This window comes from Gekko japonicus, unplaced genomic scaffold, assembly GCF_001447785.1.
Source record: "Gekko japonicus isolate JY-2015 unplaced genomic scaffold, Gekko_japonicus_V1.1 scaffold2031, whole genome shotgun sequence".
Lineage (NCBI taxonomy): Eukaryota > Metazoa > Chordata > Lepidosauria > Squamata > Gekkonidae > Gekko > Gekko japonicus.
This window is the reverse complement of record NW_015159776.1, coordinates 113,423-133,441: the sequence shown is the minus strand read 5'-3', so window position 1 is coordinate 133,441 and position 20,019 is coordinate 113,423. Positions and strand designations below refer to the sequence as shown.

Here is a 20,019-nt window from a genome sequence, read left to right as displayed (position 1 = left end):
GCTTAGTGAGCTACTGGGATTAATGTTGTGAGCTGGTGATTTGGCTGCTGCATAAGTTAGTTTGCTCTGGAGCCATCCTTCCTGAGCCAAGACAAAAATGTGAGAGCCAGAGGCTAAAAAACTGTGAGCTAGCTCACACTAACTCATCTTAGAGGGAACACTGGTTACTACCTGCAATTTATTTTCATTCATCTGATTTTGCAAAAGAATGTAGTAACTTCACTTGTGAAGCATACCATTAAGCCATCTAATGAAGCCTGATACCCAAACAGAATTGAAATATAGTTCTTGGCTTGATACAGTGTGCTGTTCACAGTGCCAAAACATTTAAAAGCTAGAAGAAGGCATATCCTGTACAGATAACATCAGTGTTAGCCAAACTGCTTTATCTACAGCAGAGGCAAGACTAAATGTTTGGGGTCCTTTTGCCTGTGTATACAGAAGTCCAAAACCGACCCAAGGAATTTCCCAGTGGTATTAACGGAGACGAGACTAGTACTTTGAAATCAAGCTGTTCTTTTTACTGAGTAATAATATTTGGTTCGCATACATACAAAAACGGAATCAAACGCACAATCATACAAGTTCCTCAGGGTTACAGGAGTAGGAAGGGAAGTAGCAAATACTTATCTGATCCGAAGCTTGACCTTCTCAATGAAGAATACAGGAAGAAGACTAGAATAACTATAAGAAATCTATATGCACACGGTTAGAACCTGCTAAACACATGTGGACCTTTGTGGCTGCAGTCCACGAGGTCAGTAAGAACAAAGAGTTACTTATACAGCAGGGCTGTAAGTAAATAGCTTAGGAGAGAAGATGGATAGTGGGGTTCAAACTGTTGAACCTCACTTTATATAGGGGGGCTCTTGGGGGCTGGCATTGATGCCATCCTCCTTGTCCCTCCTACCTATGGTCCGTCCCAGGACTTAACACTATTGGGGTATTCAGTAATGACGTGCCTACCTAGGAGGAGTGGGCAATATTGAAATCTAAACCTTTAACTCAGGGGATGCATCTGGTCAAGGTGTGAAGTTGGTACCAAGGCAACCTTTGATGTGTAAATAAATGTAGCTTGGTCCCAAGCCATAAAACGACCATTCAGCAGGAAACTGTCTTTTTGGATGCAAATCAGATAACAAGGGTTATGTGTCTCCTTCCAGCTTATGCATGGTGGTTAGAACCATAAAAGTTGTCATTTGCGCTGACCCACTATGGCGATGCCTTCTTCTTCCTCAGGCTGGGGCTGTGTGAGTGCAAATCTCATTAGCATAAAGTGCAGGCAGGGCAGCTCTCAGGTGAAGCAGTTGCATCATTCAGGGCACACAGCTTTCCCAAACCCATAGGGATTCATAGTCAGAGTCCATGGCAGTGAGTGCGTGTCAGCAAACATAAATACATAAAAGCAAATATTCAGCTCATCTGCTAACATCAGCACTTGGTCACAGGATGTCTAGCAGTGTTTGTGGGAACTGCAACTGTAGTGCTGTATCATGGCATATATTCTATGTTGCATTCCTAGCAGAGAAGTGTTCTTGAGACTGGAATTCAACAATACCATACATGCACACAGAACCTGCATTGTCATCATGACAGCTGAATCTTCAACCTGTAGATTGAAACAGTTTTAACAGTTTTTATTGCAGTTTTATTTGTCCAGCAGAATGTTATTATGTATAGTGGGGGTTATGTACATGTAAGGCCAGACATCTTAAATTATTACTCAAATGATATATGCATGTGCACTCACACACACTGAGGAAATAGCATTTGTCTTCTAATACATTTAAAGTACAATATGTGATTTAGTAGGGGACCACACACACACACAGATATGAACGCAAACTACAGCCAGGATTGAAGGTTCAACAAGTCAATTGCTTCTAAGCACTTGATTTGAACTTAGATGCTTTAGAGAACACACATTCAGTTAGTGGGAAGATTCCACCGGCTACCAAAATCTGTAAATTATTTTCATTTGCTCCTATGAAATTGGTACATTATGTGCCCTACTTGCTTCTTCATACAGCTTGCTTGTGTAATTTCTTCTAGATCTTATGAGAGAGCATAGAGCTATACACAAAACAGACATCTCCTTTTCAAAACATCATATCCTCCTCCTTTTATTGGAGATTTTGTCCACAGCAGAAAAAGGAGAGGAACACTACCACACACAGAACAGTTGGGAGAAACAGACCCTAATTTCTTTGTAGAACAGTATTCAGAGAAGAATGCCTGGTAGGAGAAGAATGGGTAGAGAACCAAATGTGCTGAAATCAGTTTCATCCATTGGCTTCCACTGGAAGGACAAAGTGATGTGGTACCAATCTGGGCAAGGCCAGCCTCTGACAAGTCTGCACAGAAACTCTAGGAGGAAGGCAATCTTTCTGGCCATGATACTGGTCCAGAACATCATATTACTCTTTCCTGCTTCCCTCTCCATGTGTTTAGCAACAACAACAAAAAGCAAACCACGACTATGAAACCAAAAATGCCAAGAAGCAAGCAACTCCTTAGTCCTCCTGAACAATCAGAAGGTTCTAGAAACATCATATCTGGCCCTGTTAACTAGCAACTAGTAAAATGCACAAAGTCTTAACAATTTAGTGTAACAAACTAAAAAGCAATAGACAGCAGCGACACCAAAATGCCAAATGCTGCATGGGAATCAGTAAAGAAAATAAAGCCCTATCCAGGGCTATTTTGGGGCAGGAACGCACAGGAACGGAGTTTCGGCTGGCTCCCGAGTTGGCCACGCCCAGCAGAAACTCATTAGCATAATAGGCCACACCCAACAGCAGAAACTCATTAGGATTGGCTACATTAGGGGTGTGTGGCCTAACATCCAAAGGAGTTCCTGCTACAAAAAAAGGCCCTGGGTTTTGACAACAAACAAGGTAAACAGAATAACAAGCAAAAGGTGGGTGTGGCTGGATAACCATACTTCTGGTAACATGTGGGTGCGGCCTAATGTGCTAATGAGCTGTGCTGTCAGGGGTGTGGCCCAATACGCTAATGAGTTCCTGCTGTTGGGTGTGGCCTATTATGCTAATGAGTTCCTGCTGGGCTTTTTCTACAAAAAGAGCCCTGGCCCTATCTATCAGTAGCCTGCAGACACATCCCACTCCTGTCTCTCTGTTCCCGTTGTAAACAAACATCCCATCCTACCTTGGAGATGGGAACTTAAATGGGTTAGCTGGAGTAGTGCTTTGGAGCACCCCACCACTGAGCTGCCCATTGTGACTCCTCTTGCTTGGTCAGATAAAGGATCTAATTCAGTATAGTCACAAACTTCTATCACATATATACTTCACCATCAAAAGTCAGGGTGCAGTCACACGCAGCAGAAAAAACGGGGGGGGGGGGGCGGGAAGGAGGGGATTTTCTCCCGGGGGGAAACTAGACCCGCAGTTGCACGATCACACCTTCCTTTGAAGTTGCGGGCGCAGCCCATCAGTTTGTGATCAGACGCAACTGCAGGTGAGTCATTTTTAATTTTGTGTCGTTTTTGCGCTTGAATGAGGAATCGATGAACTGCACCTCCACACTGAGGGCTCCCTATGGAGTTCGCAATGATGCGCATACTGCGAAGGGGGGGGGGACAACAGCATGGAGTTGAGATGGCCTGATCAGACCATCCTGACGCCATGAGAGTGCACTGGAGCGATCAGACAGGGGAAAGTCCATCTGTGGCCCGTCGCAACCTATTTACTACCGGATTTCCCCCCGTGTTTTTTAACTCTGCTTCTGCGGCAGAGCAGAATGGGTTGCCTACAGCTCCGGGGCGCTTCCCAGATGCTGTCTGATCGTGCCCTTTAAATCCGCCCAGCATTCACACCTATGTCAGGTCTAATTGTGCATATGATCGCAGCCTCAGTTTCTAAGATTGTGGTACAGTGTACCGCTCTTTCAGGCTTCTTAAAAGTAAAGGCCCCTCTTTTAGGTGTTGAGGTTATTTCTTTAATCACAAACAAAACATTACCACAATAACTGCCTGTTACAATGCAAACAGCAAAATGCATATGGAGGACCAGGTGATATTTCAAAATAAATTTTTAATGTTTATCTTAATTTAAATGTTATGAACTCTTGCTGCATTCCCTTAGTTCCAGCCGCCCACTTGCTATTGTGCAGCCATGGAAATATTACAGGATAACCTCTAATCCCTCATTCCTTCTTAAAGAGCCAAAACAACAACAAAATAACAGTAAGTACTTGAGAAAACTACCAGAGAATTAGGGGAAAATCAGAAGATAATCTCAACAATTTTATCTCATGACAACACTGTAAATTAGACTGAGACAGCTAGGCCCAATATCACCCAGTGAGTTTTCATTATTTTCTGGTATTTTGTTCTGAAGAGACTAATGAAGTTGAGCTGATTAGCAACCAATTTTGTCCAAAGAGGAAAAAAGTTACGAACTTGTCAGACAAGGGACTGACAAGTATAAAAACTGCACAGAAATGACACATCCAAAATGGAAAGGAACTATTGGGCCATTTAGTATATCTTCCCTCCTTGTGCGTGCACTGTTTATTCAAATTATGAAAATACAGATCTGGTTTTGTTGTTGTGGAGCCTGATGAAACAAGGTGGCACGACATAGCAGTCATACTTCCATAAGCTGGCCAGATTGCAGTATCTAGCAAGTATGTAAACTAAATATTTTTCAGATGACTGTTCAGAATCATTACTGAATATGTTAGGGTTTTGTTTGACAGAATTTCCATTTTAGATACACACCAAGGTTATAAAATGAAACAGATGACAAATATTCCTGAAAAACCAAGGCCATTATTGAATGTCTATTCTAGAAGTATGACTTAATACTACTTGAACAGTTACTTCCTAAAGTTCTTCTGAGATAATGGTGTAAGCAATGAACAAAGTTCCATAAGTAGCTGGCATTTCAGTAGTTTATAGGAACATATGTTCCATTTGAGAGAAATTTAGGACATGACGTCTAAGCAACTGGCTTCAGACGTTGAGAATTGCTCCCAAGCTGGATGTGCATGTGCTTCCAATTTTCCACTTTCATTGTTATGTACTTACACTCACAGGGCTTCATGTAGGGGATATAAAGGCTTTAGATACCGATTCTCTCACCTATACAAGCCTTCCTGTTCAGACATTATAGTGAACTTTCAAACACATAACATACTTGTTCAGCTCCTTTAAGCACTTGTCACCCTACTGGAAACATAGCTTCACACTTACAGTTGTACTGATTTTATCTCTGTGTTCTTCTGAATTGTGGCAACACATCTGCCCCATTATGTATCTGTTTACAACGTTGCTGAAGGATCCCTCTCTTCCTTCAAGAAACTCAGAGTAACATAAGAGGATGATTCTTCCACCCAAATCTTGTGAAGTACACTAGAGTGAGCGTGTAACTGACCTGAAGTCAATCAGAGATTCAAACTTTCCAGACCAAGTCCAGCAGTTCAACTATTACATTACGTTGATGCTTACAGCAAGACAAGTTCAATTGTGGAAGCAGATACTTTTTAATCTTTCCACCCCCACCATACAGTCATAAAAATAAGCAGAAAATAACAATTCTTCCATAGCACAAAGTAACAAGGTACAATTAGAATGACAGTTTCCAGACCAGAAAATTTTTAGAACACACTCTTTTGCCTTGTCCCAAGCAATTTATTTGAGCCATTTTATTTATATGCTTTGCTGTGCAAACATGAACTGTCATTTAAATTATTACCTCAATCATACACTGAAAATTGTAGAATGCTGCTTCTTTTGGAATAATACAGGCATTTTATATTCATAAAAATTCTTATACATTTAAATTTTAAATTTACAGGAACAGTCTTGGATAGAACTGCTGTACCACATTGGCATTTAAAAAGCATGCAGACCATTCAGACATTTACAGTTTCAAATCTTTATTGTTTTAAAATTCTACATGTCTTTTACAATACAATAATTTGTTACTTAAATGACCTTTTTATAGTTAATGTACAATGGATTCTTTTTTTTCCTGAATCTCGGCCATGAAATACAATTCCATCAATATGATTTTTCTAAATAGATTAATACAAGACTTTTTCTGTGGTTTGGGAAGGTCCAGGTGCTTCATTTAAATACAAGAGCACAGCTACTTCCCTTCTAAATCTTTGATCAAACATTCAAAAGTTCTTCTGAAGACTGCAGATTTACATATAACTGATTCATTATCAGTCCATCAAATAAATGTTCTTCTTCTTTTGTATCTTTTATATTAAAGGGCTTTTTAATGCAATGAAGCAAGTTGCAGTTGTTACCTTTCATTTACTGAGGCAAACTCATGTTGAAGAAAATTATGATTATCCGCATGCAATGAACACACCTCTTTAGATAGCTGATGAATTTATACCTATTATAAAGAACTTGTTAAAGAGTGCAAGTACTTTGATAATGATTTCACAAAAGGACGAATGCTGGTAATAATGGTAGCTAACATTTAAACAGCTAATAAGAACTAATGTATATTTAACAGGCAATTAACATGGCTAGTAAACAAGCCATGATAAAACTGGATTTGCCCTTTCAGAAAAATGAACTCATTTGGTCCACACATCTAACGTTATCTGGGTAAAAACCTGGAACAGCTGGGCCAGACATTTTGATGAAACTCTTGCTTCTAAAATATAACACATTAAAAAAGGGGGGGAAAACTTGTGTATTGGGGAGCATTGTCCTGTGACCTCAGTATAAAAAGATGATGGCCTGCTACTTGGAGTGATAAATGAGCACTGAAGGCCAAGCCAGAAAAAATGGTGATGAGCTGAGTTTCCATCATGTGTTATACTTTCTTGTTCCATGGCACCGCTTTTACTCTGTAGAATTTTGTACCTAGAGGAACTTTAAATCTGTTTTGTGCCTGAGCAAAAAAACAAACAAAAAGGATTATTTAGAATAATGTAGCACAACCAGACTTCAAAGATTACATAATTCTACTTTCCAAACATTAGCTGCTGTGCTGATGGCTTTGTGACAGTTCATGGTTTGAAGCCGATATTCTAGTCCAGTTCCAGCTGATATATAGATTATTTATGCACAAGAACACCATCACTAACAATAGCACTACTTTGCACTAGCAGAATAATGGTAGTTGACTATGAATCAAATGCCTTTGCACATTCTTGGTGGCCAATTCTTCTGAGTAGCAAGTGAATTCATGCATGCAAGGAAAAAGATTGCTCTCTGGAGGTGCATACAGCAAAATTCATCTAAAAGGAGGAGAGTTCTAAATAAATGAAGTACTAAAAAGGGAGAGATGGGAACTAGACAGCTCTTTTTGAGCAGCAATTGATGGAAACCAGCATAGTTCTGTGATGCCTTGCTTCTTGATAAACATTAGGTGATTGGCTTTAGTCAGAACCTCAATAAATTTCCCAAGTAACTTCCCTGAGATAAAACAATATCCATATTCATCACAAAGTGCATTTAATTTTCAAAGTTGATCAAGAGCAATTTCATTAATAAAGAGCAGTAGAGGTATCTAAATTGGACTATTTTATGATATATGGAAGTGGAATGAGGAGCAAATTCAAAGCTGAATTGAAAGCTGAAGTCTGAATTTATTACTTTCAATATTGCAGGTCGAGGGGAAATTCTCTCTCCCCCTCACTAGGCCTGTGGCCGCAAAAAATTGTCCCAAGTAAGGCTGGGGCCATCACTTACTCATGCACCATGCTTTTAAACAGGATTCAGGTACAACTCAACAGGAGTAAAGATCACTGAACCCTCTGAATCAATTTTCAGTTAATTTTCCTTACCTTTTTAGCCTGGCAATATTCCTTTTCCATTACTTTCCCTAGCACCCAGGGTCTTCTAGATGCACCTGAAGCTACATGAAAAATTCCCATTACTCATGGCATGATTACTGTACAAAAATTATACTTTAAGAAGAAGAAAAAGAAGAGATTGGATTTATACCATGCCCTTCACTACCCAAGGGAGTCTCAGAGCGGCTTACAAACTCCTTTCCCTTCCCCTCCCCACAACAGACACTCTGTGAGGTAGGTGGGGCTGAGAGAGCTCTTGACAGAAACTGCTCTTTTTCAAGAACAGCTGTGCCAGAGCTATGGCTTGTCCAAGGTCATCTAGCAGGTGCAAGTGGAGGAGTGGGGAATGAAAACCTGGTTCTCCCAGATTAGAGTCCGCGCACTTAACCACTACACCAAGCAGTATGAAAATTGTCTATGACTACGTTAACAGCCTCTTTTAGTTTTCTTTATATAGTCTGAGATTAGTGTCAAGCCAGGAGAAACAAGCACTCTGCAAAACATGGACGTACATGTTTCACAGAACACAAAGCTGATAGCATGGGGTGATTATCTATGCCTGGAAGACACCCCACCCCCATTTATTGCATTTATAGAATGCCTCTCCCCTAAAATAGGTCTTTAGGGATCTTACATCATCAACTTTAAGATATACTATTTAAAATAGCAAAAGCCAACAAATTAAAACAAATCCAACAAGAACTTAAGTTGTTCTATAAGTGTTCACAGAACAGCACTAGAAGTTATCATCCTTCATTGTGACTCTCTGGATCCACACTTTTGTGTCCCAGGCTAACCTGGAATGATTCACAGAATGTTACTGGGTGTTACAATTAAATATAACTTGATTGTGTTGATTTACACATATGTGCATGCCCACACATAATCATTAAAATTAAAATCTTATGTGACATTAAACATTCTATCTTAAGAGTATTACAAATGCATGAGAACACACTGTACTCTTATGACACTTACCACACTCACCTGGTTTGAGGTCCAGTGCAGTAAGAGATTCTGAGTGCAAGAAATACAAAGTTGGGCTAACGGTAAATAATACATAGTTGTCATGGCGTTCATCCAAAATAATGAGAACCAAATCGCCAACCTGAAAACTGGATAAAAAGTAAACCATCAGAAAGAGACTGCTTTAAGGGACTTATTCATCCACTTTTGGTGCAATATTAAACAGATCTGCTTATGGCTGTCAGAAAATCTTGTATAGTTGTAGCTATTATAAACAGACAGTTATACTCTATACTGTAAACAGACAAGCTGTATTACAAGTCACAAAAAATCCTGGGTTGGATGCTGCAGATCTGTTCTGCTACTGGATCCTGCTCTTTGACACCTGATGCAAGCCTGATGCAATTCAGGAACTTTTCCATGAGGACTTGGTGTGATGGGCACACAAATAATATGAGCGTATAGCGGGTAGTGCGATATAGATTTTACAAGCAACCATTCAAATATCTGGGAGTTACTATCCCAAAGAATTTAAATAAATTACAGCAGCTAAACTTCCATCCGGTTGTTCTACAAATAAGGATATTAAAAGATGGTCCCAGTTACAGTTGACAATCATGGGTAGAGTCAACGCTATCAAAATGATGGCACTCCCAAAATTAAATTACTTTTTTCAAACGCTTCCTATATATCACATCAAGGGACCTAGTCAGCTGGCAAAAAATCTTTACCAATTTTATAAATCAAGGTAAAAGACCAAGACTTATGAAGGCTATAAGATACAAAAGGGCAGATCAAGAAGGATGGGGAGAACCAAATATGAGCAAATATTATGAGGCAAACCAATTGAGAGCCTTGGTGTCATATTTAAACCTCTGATAAGTCTTGGGTGAGCAAGGAAATAGATGGGAAACATCTGAATTAAATTGAGAAAATAATTTTTGGAGGGGAAAAAAGAGACATTAAGTGGGTAGAGAACCCTTTACTATATACTACATTAAAAATTGGGTTAAATGGAAAAATAAACTGATCCCAGAGATATCCCCACTGATTCCTATCATACTACATCCCAGTTTCTCATGTCTGGATAAACCAGAATGCTATATTAAATGGAAAGAAAAATGGATTTATAGAATGAGAGATCTTTACATAGACGGGATTCCCTTTACTGTGATGCAATTAAAAGAAAAATTGCAAGGAGAGTTGAATTGGTTTTCGCTGTATCAACTGCATTACCTAACTGTAAACTCTATGGTAAGGCAAACCATGACTAGAAAGCTGTTGAAATTTGAACAGCTTTCAAGTCTAAAAGGAGTAATCTAAACAACAAGTCTAAAAGGAATAATCTCTAAAATATACACTTATTTAATTGAGACAGATTTAGGTTCACTAAATGGGTTGAAAATAACATGGGAGAAAGATACTGGAATAAACATCGAGCAAAATATTTAGAATAAGATATGGTTTACCCAAACAAGGAAAACAATATCAATAGCTCTTAGAGAGAATTCCTTTAAATTACTACACAGGTGGTATTTCAGTCCAGTTCACCTTGCAAGAGTAACCAACACAAATAATAAAAAATGCTGGAGAAAGTGTAATCACAAACAATATCCACCAAGGGAAGACCATCTACAATTCACAACTATGTTCAAAACTATATATTATATTCATTGAAATACAAAGAAGGGTTAGTGGTCACAACCCAATAGAGTATATAAACATAGATCCAACAATATGCTCATAACAATTAAACATAGTTTAAACAAGAAAGATATTCAAGACCAACAGTAGGCTCTTCTGTAATTCCATGCATAAATAGTGTCCATAGACCTCCAAACAGAAAGTAACTGCAACAGAAGACTCCCACTGTGAAAAGAATAACAGCCGAACGCCTCTCCCAGGTATAAATCAGGCGTTTCAATGATCTTCAACAGCATCTGGTAAGACGGAACTATGAAACAATCATAAATATACATAGAAAGACAAGACTGACTGCATGATGCATATATCAATTCAAAACACACAGAAAGAATGTGTCTCACTGCGATTTCCAAAATAACATAGGCACAGCACAAAAGCTTCAATGGAATCCTAGAGTTCCCTACAAGGCAACTTGCGATGCTTTTTTTTTAAAAACCGCCTCAACAGCATCCACCCCAACATACAATTCACCATGGAAAAAGAAGTTGAAGGTAAACCCCCATTTCTAGATATCATGGCCATCCGCTAAACTAACCTTCAATTAGGTCACAAGATCTACAGAAAACCAACTCAAATGGACTGTTATTTACACAAAAACTCCACTCACCATCCTCGCAAAAAAGAGGCATAATCAAAACATTAGTAGACCATGCAAGACGGATATGTGAACTGCACTTTCTCAATGACGAACTAAATCATCTAAATCACGCACTTCAAGCAAATGGCTACTCCAAGAATGAAATCAGAAGAGCGATTAAACCAAAGGTAAAACAAACAACTGAGGAAAAACAGTCTCCCACAGAAAAAGTGTTTTGCCATATATCAAAGGAATCACTGATCAGATGGGAAATGAAAAAACACAACCTACAAACAGTATTCAGACCTACCAGAAAAATACAACAGATGCTATGATCGGCAAAAGACAGAAGAGACCCCCTCACTTCTGCAAGAGTATACCGCATACCATGCAGTTGTAGACAAGTTTACATTGGGACCACACAGCGTAGCATTCAGACAAGAATAAAAGAACATGAAAGACACTGCAGACTGGGTCAACCTGAAAAATCAGCAGTAGCTGAACATTGCGTAACTCAAACAGGACACAGTATTTTGTTCCAAGACACTGAAAGGCTGGACAACACTTCCAATTACCATGTCAGATTACACAGGGATTACATTGTCAGATTACACAGATTACATTGAAATTCATAAACATATACACAATTTCAACAGGAAAGAAGAGAGTTTAAAAATAAATAGGGCATGGTTTCCTGTCCTGAAAAACACAAAAGGCTCTACATCTGACAACAGCACTACAGATAAGATTAGAATTTCAACAGCCAACTACCATTTTCTTCTCACCTTGACACAGAGAGTACTCCATCTTTCTGTGTTATACCTCTGAGGATGCCAGTCACAGCTACTGGCAAAATGTCAGGTTCTACAATGCCAAGACCACGGCCACACAACCCGGAAAATCTACAGCAACTAATATACAGTTTTGAACATAGTTGTGAATTGTAGATGGTCTTCCCTTGGTGGATATTGTTTGTGGCTATATTTCTACACTAAGGGTTCACTATTGTCTTTGGAGAAAGTATAAGGTGATTATATTCATATGTGGTGTCTATGCCCAGTAGTGTCACAGTTCTGGGAGAAAATGTTTGCAGAAATGGCAAAAATTACACGTCAAACCATCTGTGTTACACCAGCTTGGCCCTATTAACCATATGGGAGAAACAAAATGAAAAGGTGACTTCTAAAGGACTAATAGTGTTTATGTTAATGGCGGTGCGCAGGACAGTTGCTAAAAGTTGGAAAGCCGCAGAATTATTAACATTACATTCATGGTATTCTGAGTTATGGCAGATTGCAATAGCTGAAATAGTTAATTTTTCAGCTATTGCAATCTGCCATAACTCAGAATACCATGTAGACAGTGCAAGAAGGATATGTGAACAGCACTTTCTCAATGATGAACTAAATAATCTAAATCACACACTTCAAGCAAATGGCTACTCCAAGAATGAAATCAGATTAAATTAGAATAATCAAATTCAAAGCCAAAACTGTAGACTTTTTTGAAACATGGTACAATTTTATTTCATACACAACTTAGAACAATACTCAAAGTATGTTTAAACCCTTCTTCAGATTGTGGGATAAAGTTAAGTAAGCCTCTCTCTATACTTTAATTATGTTGTAACTATACATTAATTATGCATGTTTATAGGAAAAGAAAAAAGAAGGGAAATGAATTCCTTCTCTTTGTATTTATGCCGAATGTTGAGGTCTTTACCAATACCTCAATTTGGTTGCTTTTTACTTTCCCCCCCTTTCCTTCCCTTTGTTGTTATGTGTACACTGTAGGTTGTAGGTTGTTTTTCTATATGGGGAGTGGGGTGTGTACTTGATGTTTATGTCTGTTTTCCCCCTATATTTAAATTAAAAAAATATTTTAAAAAAATACAAGCAACCATTATCCCCAACTTGGCTGTGGTTAAACTTTAAACAGAGGTATGCTGTCATAAACCTTGAATTCTCCTCTGCTGTAGAAGAAGAGACTGGATTTATAGCTCACCCTTAACTCTGAATCTCAGAGTGGTTTACAAACTCCTTTCCCTTCCCCTCCCCACAACAGACACCCTGTGAGGTAGGTGAGGCTGAGAAAGCTCTTTCCAGAACTGTCCTTGAGAGAACAGCTCTGACAGAACTATGGCTTGCCCAAGGTCATCCAGTAGCTGCAAGTGGAGGAGTGGGGAATTAGACCCGGTTCTCCCAGATTAAAGTCCACACAGTTAACCACTACACCAAACTGGCTTGGTTATTATTCTGGAAAACAAGTGGGAGGCTTGCAAAACTTGCCAGGAGGAGGAATCTCATCTCCCCCTCCCCCGCAACAAATTATAAACAAATAAATTCAGACAGACAATTTAACCATAGCCAATCACAGAGCAAAAACCCATGGATGACAATCCCGGAGTACCAATGTTACAGAGACAGTAAATACAGGAAAAATCCCCTAGATGTCACTATAAATCCTATGAGCAATAGCTTCAATGCTTGTAGTGAGATATGACCCATCAGGGTTCCCAGATGCAAAAAGACATCTACTGTAAGTCAAGAATGAGCTTGACAAAACTTGCCAAACTTGAACTAACACAGATCCTAGGTAATCTTGATGTTTCGTTCCTTCTTCAGAGTTACAATTTACATGTTTCTCTTTAACCATTTCTGTATTGGAGCCTAGGAGTTAATGCATGGAAGAATATGCAAGGCATACAGTCAGGTCACAATCTTATCAACCATTTCAAACTGAATCATTCATCCCACCTGGTCTTCTGGCTCCTGAACACAGCCTGTGAAATCTGTACTGACTGAGCAAGACCACCTAAATTCTTGTAATATTTCTCAAACCTTCTCCCCTGAATTTGGAAGCAGTTAACTTTAACCCATCCAGTAAAATTCAAATTTCCCCCTGCAGTCCAATCACAATCCGGGGGGGGGGGGGCAAAGCTCCCAAATAAAACAATTTTCCATCCATAAAAGCAGCTGGTTACCCCAGTGAACTTGTAGCAGCATCACCCCACCCACTGACCCTGTGACACTGCACAGGACGCTTAAAGGGGACTTTGAATAGGCCTTGGTCTCCAAACAAATTTTGCTTTTTCACCCTCTGAATACTGATTAGTGCCTGGGGTGGTGTTAAGTGTCCTCCATTTCCTTCCATCAAACTCTCTAGGACTCCTGCTCCCATTGGGATCAGTCTTCCTTTCTTCTTTCCTTCCTTCCTTCCTTTTCTCAGACTTCTCTCTTCTTATCAGCCTCCTAGAAATGAGTTATTTTAGATGGTAGGTAATAGGTAAAGCTTTCCCTTGCTCAAAAGCTAGTCAATCCGACTCTAGGGGGCGGTGCTCATCTCCATTTCCAAGCTGAAGAGCCAGCGCTATCCGAAGACATTTCCGTGGTCATGTGGCCAGCATGACTAAACACTGAGGTGCATGGAATGCTGTTACCTTCCCAACAAAGTGGTACCTATTTATCTACTTGCAATTTCTTGCTTTCGAACTGCTAGGTTGGCAGGAGCTCGGCCCAGACAGGAGGTTCACTCCGTCACATGGCACTGGGGTCTAGAACTGCCAAACTATAGACCTTCTGGTCTGCTTACTTATAAGAAGTGTGTGTACTGTAAATGGCATAACTTTTTCCAATAAAGGTGAATTTGTTCTATTCTCCTACATGTTCTTTGCTAAATGTCCCTCTACTTGTTTACAAAGTGCTGCACAAGTGGGAACCCTGGTGTACATCAGACAGTGAACCTAAAAACAGATTACGCAGAGGTGCATATGTCCTACCCATCACACAAGGGGAATACTCCAAAGTCAAGGGCCCTACACGTGTATCCTGTTTAGGTAACACTATCTACCTTTGCTCATCTGTGGTTAAACTTTAAACTGATCTGAGTGGTCAAATTAATTTTGGTGTGCTAAGCCTTGTCATAAGCCTTGTATTCTTCTTTCTTGTATTTTGTTACTATTCAGAAAAAATCCCTTGTCTGTCTTACACCACACAGGAGACATGTGTTAAAATAAAAACAAATAACTTTTTTTTCTTCAAGGCTTGAAAAGGTTTACAAATGTAACTCACAACTTCTGCTGGTACAAGCCATTAGAAACAGTTACAGATACAACTATCAATCAATCAATCTTTATTAAAACGGTCTGTAATGATTTCAAGTTATATGTGTGTGTTTCTTTAAATGGTTGGTAAGTATCAGAAGAACAAGGGGGTGAAAGAGGGAGATGACTGAGTGAGGTGACTGAGTGTGTGTGGGCGGAGCTAGGAAGTGTGTGTGTGTAGAGAGACAAGGCAGAGTGTTCAGTCTGAAGTCAGCAGTCAGAAGCTGTCAGTTATGGTCAATCTACAGAGTCTGAGAAGCAGTCTTCTAATTAGAATCATACAGAAGTGCTGTGAGAGGCATTCAGATTCTAAAGGAGTAAGAAATATACTTAAGGGGGCATAGTAGGCAAAATCTAATATTGTGAGAGTATTATAAGAATGTGAGGGAGAAAAGCTGACAGAGACCTGAGTAAAAAGGGAAAGATTTTACTGAGCAACTTAACAAAACATCTTGTAACCAATACACTTCTTTTACTAATAAAGTTTTATCTTGTTTATGGTTAACCCAGAGTCTCACCCTCAGAACCACCTCAGAATGGAGCCTTAGAGTTTGGGCACAATACTCTGGGAAAGGTTAATTAAAGACTGGAATTATATTCCTGGTGGCAGCAATAGATACTATGAGTGAGAGAAAGAAACAACCAGAAATTTAAAACTACATCACACCTAACCACACAAAATAAAAGAGGTACCATGACACGGTCCTTAACCAGCACAGAATAAAATGGGTTCAGATACAACTATGTATTTTGAGGACAGTGAGCAAATAGAGAAAAATTCTGAGTGACTGAACTCATGGCTTGTGAATCCTAGACTAGAGCTACCAGAGTGTGTTGAAATTAAACCACAACTTGTCACTTTACTTTCCTTCAACCTTGGAAGACTAAATAATTAGTATTACATTACGGATGATGGCGGCACGCTAGGCAGATGCATCTCTCGGACCTCCCGGGGATGAGGTCTGTGCACGGCGGGAAGGAGGGGGAGCGCTGGCCCATTACCCCCCCAGGGAGCCTGGCGGAAGGCTCCGAACCAGGGGACTTATGAGGAGTCGCCTCTTTGCCTACGTGTTGTGGGTGAATTGAGGCGCTCCTCCGTCCCAATGGTCCTTTCTGCGCAGGGCCCGAATGGGACCTAGGGACGCTGACCGGGGCAAGCGTAGGAGATCGAGCAGATGAAATGAAGTAAAGCGGGGTCGGAAGACCAGATATGAATGTGAGTCTGACTGAGCGAAACGACAGTTAAAGAGAAAAAGAAAGCTCCCTACCCCATGTTGAAAAACAGAAAGTGAAGCGAGTGAGGGAGGGACGCCTCCTAACAGCATGAACTTTTGAGCGAATTGAGGGGGGGGGAAGTGGAAGAGAAGGCATGCATAACTGTTAAGAAATACTTACCAAGGCGAATTCAGGCATCTGAGCGCATATTCAGAGACTTTTAAAATATTTTTTAAAGTAAACAACTGAGAAAGATGGCGGGGAAGAGGAGAGAAAGAGAAACTTTCAAAATAGAAACTAACGGAGAGCCCTAAACCGGAAGGAGCTAACGAGCTGGCAAAGACTTTGGCAGAATCCATGTGCCCTCTACTGGACCAAATGAGTAACCTCAAGGATCAGATGTCGAAAATGACTCAGTGCATCAGCACACAGCAGACACAGATAACCGAGATACTTAAAATGATGAATGAAACGGCTGAAAAGGTGAAAGAAGTGGACGCCACTGCACAAAAGGTGAAAAAGAAAGTTCAAAAGCTGGAAAAGAAGGAAGTTTCTATGGAAGATCAACTGCTACAATTACAAATGGAAAAGGCTAATATGATCCTTTGCTTCCAGGGCTTGCCAGAGACAAAGGGAGAGAATCTTAAGGAACTAATGAGTGAAGTATTGGCCCCAGTGACAGATATGAAGGCGGAACTCTTGTTAAACGAAATGGATGTGGCCTATAGGTCATATTCAGGATATATATATAAAAAATCTGCCTGGGGAAATTGTGGTAAGATTCTCGAAGAGGCATGTGAGAGATACAATCCTGAAAGCAGTATCTGGAGCACCCCTGAAAGTGGGGGAGAATACCATCAGGATGTTAAAAGACATTCCATTTGAAATAAGACAAAGGAGAAAGAAATATAAAGAATTAATTCTTTTTCTACAGGCAAATGCAATTGGATATAGATGGTTAACTCCAGAAGGCGTAACCTTCAAAATCAAGGATAAAAAAGAAAAGATTGACTATGTCCAGAAAGCACGGGAATTTTTAAGAGTCCAGATGGGAGGGCCAGGGAAGGAAGGAGAAAAAGGAGAGGACAGTAAGTCCAATGGCGAGCTGGACTCAGAATCCTACGGGGAGGACTCTAGGAGAGGCAGCCCCTAAAAGTCCTTATAAGCTTCGGAAGAGACTAGGCTGAAGGCTGAAGGACTCTGAATTGTGACTTTAAAAATGTTGAAGTGAGATGCTTTGGGGTGTTTCTGTATGACAGTTAAACTTAAGATTTGAAAAAGATAATGTTAAACTTGACTCAGTTGATAGTAAGATTAACGGGATTAAGACTAAATGTATGGTTAAGCTGGTTTTTGGGTTTTTAGTCAGTAGTGGGTATCTTTCTTTATCCTATAAATGTAGTTCCCCCACCCATTTTCTGTTGTAGTTTCTAGTGTTATAAAAAATGCAATTAAAAATCCCCTCTGGGGGCTTAAAAAATAAATAATTAGTATTACTCATTTAGCATGAGCCTCTCCTGGATACCACACTCCACCAGCTTGCTTTTCTTGAATACAAACTCTGAGACAAATAATTCCTTGATCTGTATCACTGGCAGCTAAAACCTGTCTGAAGAAAAATGGCTGCTTAAGTGCTTTTTGTTTCAGCTCTCCCCTTCTACCTGCTCATTCAAGGTTCCAAGAGCCTGATTGGCTGTTATCAGCTCAGTGAACATTCCAACCAGGTTTGAAAAGGATAAGGTAATGGGCAGGACCTGGATCTGTCCATCACAGGAACCCTTTGGGAAAGAGCCATAATACAATGCCATTTGGCCTCACATGTCAAATTTAACATCAGCATAAACAGAAATCAAGAAACTACGATTCACATGGATTTGATATGAATTTGTTCAGCAATTAAAAGGTTTTAATTGAACAAACAGCAACAAAAATTAATACTGCAAATATGTTTTACTGCTGTTTAAATAGTCAAGTCAAAGGAGGAGGAGGAGGAGGAGGAGGAGATTGGATTTATACTCCGTCCTTCACTCGGAGTCTCAGAGCGGCTTACAAACTCCTTTCCCTTCCCCTCCCCACAACAGACACCCTGTGAGGTAGGTGGGGCTGAGAGAGCTCTGACAGAAACTGCTCTTTCAAGGACAGCTCTGACAGATCTATGGCTTGCCCAAGGTCATCCAGCAGCTGCAAGTGGAGGAGTGGGGAATCAAACCTGGTTCTCCTAAATTAGAGTCTGCGCACTTAACCACTACACCAAACTGGCTCTCCAGAGACAAGATTTTAATATAGTATTTTATATTTGAATGTAGATAGCAGAGTAGCAGAACTCATGCATGTTATTTATTTTTTATTTATTAGATTTATATCCTGCCCTCTCTGTATAGCAGGTGCAGTGTGGCTTCCATTAGATAATAACCGATATACAGAATATAGATGTGCAAATTATAGCAGTTAAAACTTCAATGCAATATAGGCATATAATGTCTTACCCTTTAAATACATTCAAAAGAAACTGGGAAGGAAATCAAGGTGGTTCTTAGGCATATACTGGAGACATATATGCTACCTACACAGCTATTCTTTGTCAAGATAGACTTCAATGCACTTCTAAGAAATGCTGTTTATATGACCGTCATGAAAACAAACTGATTCAGTGAGCCACCACAAATGATGACCTTAAAGTAGCAGACTGAATTGAATTTTGAGTTAAAGACTAGTGCAGAACTCTTATGACTGTTTCCATATGAAAACTCCTGAATGTGAACTGTCAGGACAGGTACACCTAAGGGCTCGTAACTTAGTTCTAAGGACCTTCTGAGTCTGCCTTATCAGTAACTGAAAACAAACAAGCTGCTTTTCGGCAAACTGCTACAGTTGAGCATGAATTATGAGTGATGGTCATTTCTACTATTCCATGGTCACTTTTTCCTGCCTGAGAGGGTGGATCAGAAGAGTCTTCCTTCATTCATTAGCTGCCTGCTTACTAAGAACAGTTCTATGATTGATAGATAAAATGCAAGCTCTCTTCAATCTTGGACATTTTTGAGCATTAACACCCCCTCCCCTTTTATTTGAGCCAAAGATGATGAGTATGTTAAAGTCAAATCATCTTGAAAAGAATGTTCAACAAGGTATGTGCAACAGATAAGCTCTGAGTAGTCAGAGTTCAAGTACCGTATTTTTCGGACCATAAGACGCACCTGACCATAAGACGCACCTAGTTTTTAAAGGAGGAAAACAGGGGAAAAAACATTCTGAACCCTGGGGCTGTCATTCCAGTTCCTGAACACTCCTGGCCCTGTCATTCCAGTTCCTGAACACTCCTGGCACACCCTGGGGCTGTCAATCTACTCTGTGGCCTGTCATTCCAGTTCCTGAACACTCCTGGCACACCCTGGGGTTCTCATTCCACTTTGTGGCCCTGTCATTCCAGTTCCTGAACACTCCTGCTCCACCCTGAGGTTGTCATTCCAATCCGTGGCACCACGATTTCTGTGGTGCAGGCCTTGGCCATGGACAAGGCATATTATTTAATGGTGATGTTGGGTTGACACAGTGCAAAAATCGTAAGGATCCAAGAGGATCCGTGGGTAAAAACCATGTTTTTGCAGAATGGTGTTGCCACAGAGCCGTGGCACCGTGATTTCTGTGGTGCAGGCTGTGGCCATGG

The 20,019-nt window shown here is 40.1% G+C and overlaps 1 protein-coding gene across 1 annotated transcript in view; it reads right to left on the bottom strand.

The window, feature by feature from the left end:
- Positions 1-5,667: 5,667 nt before the first annotated feature.
- The window catches only part of RB1CC1 (RB1 inducible coiled-coil 1), a 120,300-nt gene continuing 105,948 nt past the window's right edge, over positions 5,668-20,019 (bottom strand). The window contains exons 23-25 of the mRNA XM_015406869.1: positions 8,776-8,903; positions 7,780-7,850; positions 5,668-6,881 (exon numbers count right to left, since the gene is read on the bottom strand). Coding sequence (XP_015262355.1) covers positions 6,804-6,881; positions 7,780-7,850; positions 8,776-8,903 — 277 coding nt within the window. The 3' untranslated portion in view covers positions 5,668-6,803. The remainder of the gene's footprint in view (positions 6,882-7,779; positions 7,851-8,775; positions 8,904-20,019) is intronic.